This window comes from Rhinolophus sinicus, linkage group LG05 (assembly GCF_036562045.2).
Source record: "Rhinolophus sinicus isolate RSC01 linkage group LG05, ASM3656204v1, whole genome shotgun sequence".
Lineage (NCBI taxonomy): Eukaryota > Metazoa > Chordata > Mammalia > Chiroptera > Rhinolophidae > Rhinolophus > Rhinolophus sinicus.
Window position 1 is genome coordinate 173,885,008 of NC_133755.1, and position 8,311 is coordinate 173,893,318.

General features: G+C 43.5%; 1 protein-coding gene across 1 annotated transcript in view; it reads right to left on the bottom strand.

Moving 5' to 3' along the window:
* TFB1M (transcription factor B1, mitochondrial) overlaps nt 1-299 on the bottom strand; it is a 54,028-nt gene extending 53,729 nt beyond the window's left edge. Inside the window, exon 1 of the mRNA XM_019749250.2 lies at nt 93-299. Coding sequence (XP_019604809.2) covers nt 93-225 — 133 coding nt within the window. The 5' untranslated portion in view covers nt 226-299. The remainder of the gene's footprint in view (nt 1-92) is intronic.
* Nucleotides 300-8,311: the final 8,012 nt, after the last annotated feature.

Below are 8,311 nucleotides of genomic sequence, written 5' to 3' on the forward strand. Positions count from 1 at the left end.
GTCACCGGCCCGCAGGGTCCGCGCGAAACGCCCCGGCCCACGCCCCCATCGACTTAGGGAAGACATGCCGGGAGTACTGCTAAGCGATCCACCTGTTAGCCTCAAGTCCAGGAGAAAATTCTGGGAGAGCTGCTTCACCGCTTGCAGTCTGAATAACTTAATGATTTCTCGAATCGTGGGCAACGGCGGGAGACGGAAAGTGCTCAGTGTCCCAGAGGCAGCCATGAGCCACCGCGGGAACGTCCCGGCCTCGTATAGGTCTTTCTCCGCCGCTCAGACCGCACCGGCGGGGGAGGAGCCTGGGAGCACTATGGCCCGCCTCCGAGCCCTTCTCATTGGTCGGACCTATCCTGTCGGAAGCTATAAGCGCGGACAGGAAACTCCGGCGGAGCGCCTGAGCTACTTCCGGCTAAGTGCGGTGCAGGCTGGGTAGGTGCCGTTTTTCTACACTTGTGGGCGGGCGGTGGAGGAGCCGGTGGGCCAGGCCTGACGCGGGTGCGCCGTGGCCCCAGCGGCCAGGAGGGCGGGGCAAGGCGGGGTCTGGGCGGGATCCCGGAGGCCGGATCGGTGGAGCCCAGCCACCCGCCGGGGTGAAGTTCTGGCTGACGGTCGTTCCTAATGCTCTTCTGAACAGTTGCGGGAAAGCTGGTGAATGGAGTAGTAGAGTCAAAACTATCGGTTGCTAACCATTCTGTCTTACGATTAGATAGATGTGTTTAGAACTTCAGCACTGTGAGTGCTGGACGGCAGTTTTCTAACCTCTCAGTCTTAGTTTCTTCGTTGGTTAAGTGGACCTAATGTCTGCCTTAAGATTGTGAGCACTGAATGAGGGCGGCCACCTGGCGTGCAAATGTAGAGCAGAGAGCAATGCCTGGCGTGTGGGAAGCCCGCGACCGCCGGCGGCTGTTGCTGCTGTCATTCCCTAGCGAGCGAACGCATGCGCTCGGAGGGCAAACCGCGCCGGCACAGCGTGTCGGTGACAGGGCCGCGGTGGAATCCAGCTCCAGGCGCCTTCACGATGCGTCCCGTCAGTGATACAGTGAGAAAAACCGCCTCGTGTGCTGCTTTAGGAAGGGTGTTCGTATACATCGAATGTTCGTTTTTGAACCTTGCACTGACAGTCTTGTGAAATAAATAGGGTCTTACTAGCCTGAGTTTAGAGCAGAGGAAACAAAACTCAGAGGGGTGAAATAATGAAATCGACAAAGCTAGAAAATTGTAGAACCAGATCCCGTCTAAGCTCCCTGACATGTATGGTGGCCTCTCTTTCTACACATCTGCCTGTGCGCTGAGCATTGGTTGCCAATCCTTGTTCACTTCCCCAAATTTTCTTATTACCCCTTCGTGCTTCAGGTATTGCAGCCTCTCCTTTAAGTAACTGGAAAGCCAAGGGGGAGCGGGAAGAGACATGATAATACTAGTAACAGGAAACATTCATTGAGTGTTTTCCAAAGTACCCAGCTTCACGGCTGAGTGCTGTACAACTGTTACCTCATTGAGTGTTACAGTTTGCCGTCGGCTGCACAGCTAACAAGAGGTGGACTCAGGATTTGAATTCACAAGTCTGCCCAGAGCCTGCCTGTTAAATAGTGCAGTCAATGTAGAGAGGTTGTTTGACTTGGCTGGGATGTACATCCAAGTCCAGAGAGAAGGCTCAAGTATGAATTCTGTCTTTCCGTTACACCAGAGGAAACAACAAAGCAAAGAAAGGTAATAGGATCTCTCTGATCGATGGGAGAATTTACAGGGAGAATAACCCTGGTTTTTTGCAAATTGTTGCATTGATCACAAGTGAGTCTTAATTTTTGTTTTTGTATTTCTCAGAGTCGTAAGTTGAAAATAAAGCTAATGGGAAACTGCATAACTATGGGTGTGATATGAAAACAAGGCGTCTATTGAAATCCCAATGGAAAACCCAACCACCTTCTGTTATTGCTGTCTTAGAAGGAACTGTGAGGTAATCTGACACACCTAGCTTTAGCAAATTGGGATGTAATTTTCACAGAGGTGAGGCGATTTGCCCAGGGTGGCATAGACATGTAGCTAGAAAGCCTCAACTCTTGGTTCAGAGCTCTTGTTGTAACCACAACACACTACACCCGAGAAGGCACTCATTCACGTTTACGTTCATTGTTTCATTTACTCCTCACAATGGCCCTATATGGATGACGTTATTATCCCTATTTTACCGTGAAGAAATAGAGATGAGGTCATTCGACTTGCTCAGGGACACATAGCAAAGTACAGAGAGAGGATGTCACTTGAGTTCTTTCTTTTCTGAGTTCTGATCTCAGGGGCCACACCCATGAAGTATTAAATTTTTAAAGTTAACTAATTAATGTATGTTAATTTTATAATGTTTAAATATATAGAATTTGAATCTGAGTATAAACTTCAATCTTTTCATATGACTAACTAAAATCCAATTACAATAAATATACACAAAGCTGCAAAACCAACACAGAAGATGCATGATGTTAAATCACTGCTCTCAGTGCAGAGGGGCGGGATTCTTTTTTTTAAAGTTCAGTTTACCAGTGCTGTAGTGTGTCATGTAATGGTTGGATTTTCTCATCAGTTTCTTCTGGACCCAAACTATCACCAAATCCATATTCAGAAATTTTGCCATTGTTGCTTACCTGTCTCTTGGTGGAACACGGAAACTCCATTATAAGTTGGCTTGCGTCTGTTTTCATTAGCTTGGCAACAACTGAAGTTGAATTACTTGGCACTAATGCCATCATGAATACACACGTTGCATGGCAACTGTCGGGAGAATGTTCAGATGATCCAGAATGTGCTCACATGAACTTTTTAAAAGATTAGCACCAACATAAGAACAAAACAAAATTTAAAAAAAAGAGCAAAAACATTTACATGGAGAACTTGTGTATCCCTGAAAATATGTCCTCAGACCGAAATATGAGAATTACTGTCTTATACCATACCATCTTAAATAACCAACATTTGTGAGGTTGTGCCCTATTATTTATTTACAAAGCAGTTTCCCATGTTACTTCACTTAATTCTCCTTTGAATTCTGTGATGTAAATTTACAGAGACATTCAGTGAGCACTGTTACAGTGCTAGTATATGAGTGTGCAGTGGAGTCTTAAATTCGGATCTTCTGACTCTATTCTTTTACTTCTGGAATGTGTTAAATAATTGTTGAACTGAATAAAAAATTCCATCTTAGGAGAATCTTCCAAGTTTTTAATAGTTCTTGAGATCTTATTTTTATCATAAATATCTGATTCTCAGTCTCGTAATTTTCAGAAAATTATTCATAATTCCTCGCAAAGCCTATGAAATCAGCAGGGGGTGTTTTAGTAGTGTATTTTACATATTAATGCAAATGGTTTTATCCCTTAAAAGAGAAGTATGCAGTTTCATCAGTTTTGAAGCTTTGAAGTGTCTGCTTCATCTAGATACAGATTTTAATATGCTAAAATATTGTAATTAATACAGAAATTACTAGCGCCACCTATCACTAAACATGAAGAAATACAAATGGGTCATACTAAACTAGAATGCAAAATTCTAATTTGCACAAATCCCAGAATGGTTATATAGGAAAATTACTTATTATTATAGTATTTACTTTAATGAAAATGCATATGTGACTTTATTTGGCATAAGTAATTTAGTGTCTATTTATAGAAAAAGCGCTAATTCTTAAAGGTTGTCATTTTACATTTCCCTGAAAGAGACTTGTAAGTCACAAAGAGCAGTATCTTCTTGCCACGTGGGAATTTTCAGAGAAAATTAAATGTGGCTTAGAATTATCAAATTGAACTTTATAAAATAATTATTGTGGTATGTAAAGTGCCTTTTTCTGATAGTATTTTATAATTCTGTATAATATGACTAAATGCTCTAGAGAAATATTAAGAGCTGCATTTTACACATATTTAGGTTTTTTTTGTTAATGGCTGTTTGATGCCCACTGTTCACAAAGGAATCTAGTGACCTATGTAGAGGGAAGAAGGAAATACATGATAATTCTGAGCAGACTAAATGCTTATTTTGTGGGGATGGAAGCAGGGTAACTTATGGCAAGCAACACAGGTTAATTGCCTGAAGAAACCGTGTAACAGTTTCACTGTTTTTTTAAGTGTAGTGTTTCTCACTAGTCCAGGCGGTATTTGAAAACCTGCTGATTATCCCCAAAGATCTGTGAATTACTGTCACGTCCCCTAATGAGATGATGAGGACAGGCCATCCTTCCCACTCAGGATGAGCTGACTCAGGGGTTTTTCTTACACAACAAAACAAATCTTTTTGTGAATGAAGAAAGAGTCAGCATGTGCCAAAGGCATTGGAAAACTAATTAACCTTTATTATATTAGTAGTTTATTAGTTTATGTCTCAACATTCAATTGAAAAAAGATTAAGAATAAATAAAACTATGAATATGAAGACACTTGGATTTAAGGCTTTTCCATGCAATTAAAAATTGATGTGGGAAAAAGCTGTGGAAAGAATGAGGAGGCTCTGGGTTCAACAAGTAAATGGGTCTCTATGTCATCTTGGTGACAGACCCCCTACCTCCCCAGCAAAGGGACTATTGGTGGACTATTCAGTATGGCTGCATCTATTCCTTCTTTCTGAGTTCTAGGTCCCCGGTCCTTGCCCATCTCTGCCTCAGTCCCCAGAGAGTGTAGGTCTAGGCCCTCGGAGGAAGGCATCGCTCCTGTGTGCACACCCGGCCCATGATGCACACTCTTCTCTACAAGGGAGTGATTTCAACTCATTCAAAGCAACTGGCTGCCCATTCCTCCAATGGAGAAGGGGTAGGTAAAGACAAGAAGCAGAAGAGTGGGCCGGCTTCCTGAACCTTGTGGAGGGGGTCCAGAGCAGGTGTGCAGGCACCTTCCCATGTCCCTCTTGGCCACCCCGGAGCCCAGTGCCTGCAGACTGCTGTTGGACTTAGTGACTTCCTCTACGCTAGTACCTCTTCCGCTCCCCTAAATCATCCCAAATTAATGCTCTCCTCACTATTCTCTAGAGTACAATGTAAACCATCATTCCCCTAGTGAATTCCAGCTATTGAATTAAATGACGTAGAGCAAGCTTTCTTACTGTTCCCCAGAGATGGCTATGTTTCTCCACTTTGGGAGCTAGCACCAGCCCGACATCCTGGTCCACAGTTTAGGTTGGCAGCTTTCCTCCTTCACCTAAGGTGAGAGTCTAGACAGGCAGTTCCTGCTTCAGGGAACAGAGTAGATGCTCACAAGGTCGGGGAGGGCAAAGCTACTGTGAACCCTCCCATGTCAGCCTTTGAAGATGAGGAAGGCATCCTGGAAAGGGTGAGAATAAAGGAGAGTCTGTGGCTCCCAGCAATCAACATAGCCTGCATGTGTCGCCTATCTTAAATAAATAAGGAAATCATACACCTTTTGAGTCAACAATTCTCATCAGCTCCTGCTCCATGTCCAGCCCCTCCTCGCAGCCAAACTTGTCCAGAGTCCAGTACACCTGCTGTTCTGACTCCCTCACTTCCTGCCCAGTCTTCAGCCTACTCTATCCTTGCTTCTAAAACTAGCGTCATCAAGATTCCCAAGGACCTCGATGTCTCCAAATCCAGAGGACACTTACCTATTCTCACCTTACTCAGCGTGTGAGGGATAAGTAGATCTAGCAACACTTACTACATAGCCTGCTGAATGCGAGGTGCCTGCCCACGTAGACTGTTTAAACATGCGCAACACATTCTCCCCTTTTACTAATGAGGAAACTGAAGCACTGAGAAGTTGAGTGTCATACAGCTCAAGTTCACACAGCTCTTCACTGACAGAGAAGGAGTTTGAACTTGGACAGTCTGACTGCGGCGTCTACACACTTCCACGCTGGGCTGGGTTGACTCACACCCATGGCGGGCAGTGTATCAACCTCTTTTGGAAGTGCTCCGTTCGCTCCACTTCTTCCACAACTCATGTCTTTTTCCCTTCTCACATGCTGACTTCTCTTCCTCTACCCAAATTCTAGGTATATGATTTCTTGGCTCAATCCAAGATCCTCTTCTTTCTTTCCCCTGCTTCTTCCCAGGTGATCTCATTAATTTTTATGGATGTAGTGCCACGGTTATTATTGATGCTTCTCAAATTTATATTTCCAGCTCCAAACATGCACGTATGGCTGCCTGCTTTACATGCCACTGGGATGTCTCTCAGATATCTAAAACTTGATATGTTCAAATGGAATACTTACTCTTCTCCATGAAACTTTGTCTCCCCACAGACTTTCTCATACAGTAACTCCCCAAAACTGGGTCTGTCTCTTCTTTCCCTCAGCACCCACATCTCATCGCCATCGGCAACTCCTGAAATCCCATCTTGACAATAGATCTCACACTTGACTTCAACACTCCATTTGCACAGCCAGCATCTTGCATATACTTTCCTATAACAGCCTCTAATCTTCTTGCTCTACAATCCATTTATATTCATCAGCAAAATAATCTTTAAAAGTGTAAATTGGTTCATCTCAGTCATCTGCACACAGTCCTTCAGGGGCCTCCCGTTACATTTAAAATAAAAATCCAATTCCTTGTTATGGCCTTAAAAAGGGAAATCTGACCCCTGCCTAACTCCATCCGCATTTAGATCCACCTTCCCAATGAATGACCACCATGCTGGTCTTCTTTGTTCTTCAAACATGCCAAGTTCTTGCTTCCTCTCTTTTCTTGCACATGTAGTTTTCTCTGCCCAGCATGATCACCTCCTCCTTCAGCCTGCAAACATGAATATATTAGCTTGCATGGCAAAGTGAACTTAAGGTTGCAGATGGAATTTAGGCTGCCAGTTGGCTGATTTTAAGACAGGGAAATGATCTGGATTATCTGGGTGAATCCAATGTAATTACAAGCGTCCTTAAAAGTGGAAGAGGGAATTGGAAGAGAGACCCAGAGTGATGGCAGCATGAGAAGGGTGTAGCCCAATGTTGCTGACTTTGAGGATGGAGGGAAAAGTTTGAGAGCTGAAAGGGTCAAACCTTCAAGGTATACAGAGCCTCTCTAGAAGATGGGAAAGTCAAGGAGATGGATTTTCTTCCAGAGCCTCCAGAAACACTGCCCTTCCTACACTTTGATTTTAGCCCAGTAGACCTATTTCAGACCTCTGAGTTGCAGAACTGTAAGATAAATTTGTATAGTTTTGAGCCAGCAAGTTTGTGATGATTTCTTACAGCAGCCATAGAAAGCTAACATAGTTTCTAAAACTGCAATGTGAAAGTTGTAATGGATAATTTATAGCATTACCCAAATTTTGTAATATTAAAATATTACAAAATATGCATTGTTATACGTCATAAGATAATGCATATAATAAACCTTTGAAACCAGCACATTGAAAGTATTTCACAAATGTTTATTCTCTTCTGCTTCTCTTTTCCTGTCTGAATACACTCATCTAGCTATATATAATCAACATATGAATTGTTAATACTCTCATGGTATTGAAATCAAATAACCATTAGAATGTAGTTCCCTTAATGTTGTAACATATGACAAAGTAAGCTCAGAGAATTGCCTGCCCATTTATTATTCTGTGACTCTCATGAAAGATGTTCCCTTCTGCAGATTTTTATTGAGTGTGGCTGTTGCATATTAACTCTGTTCTTTTGCTTCATTATTTAGAGGCATTGACAATTTTAACACCAAAGAATTATCTTAAGGATAGAATTACAAATGTTATACCTTGAAATAAATATGTCATTTGATCTTACTATTACCCAGTTTGAAAACTATTCATTTTAGCCTAGTCCATACTTGTTTTGTTTTTTGGGGGAAGGGGAGGGTGAGGAAGGATGAGTGATTCTTCCTCCCCTTCCCCCCCACCTCCGGTTCAAGCCGCTGTTTCTCAGTCTAGTTGTGTAGGACACAGTTCCCTTGCCCATGCTGGTGGTATTATGAGCCTTGCGCCCCCCCCACCTTCCCAGGCTGAGGCAGTCGGCGGCAGCACACAGCAGCCTACAGCAGCTGCAGGCCACTCACGCTGGCACATGGTAGCTGGCAGCTCATGGCAGCTTTTGCCAACCTTCAGCTGCTCATGGTAGCCCAGCTTCAGGGAGAGCTGTTGTTCACAATCTTAGCTGTAGAGGGCGCAGCTCACTGGGCCATGTGGGAATTGAACTGGTGACCTCTGCGTTAGGAGCTGGCGCTCCAACCACCTGAGCCACCTGGCTAGCTCCGTGATTCTAATTAGGCAGAAAGGTTCAGGTAACAGCTCTTTATACCGAAATCAAATGGCAGCACAAAACATTCAATGACCATTATAAAATGTTATATAGTACAGTGGAATGTATACACACA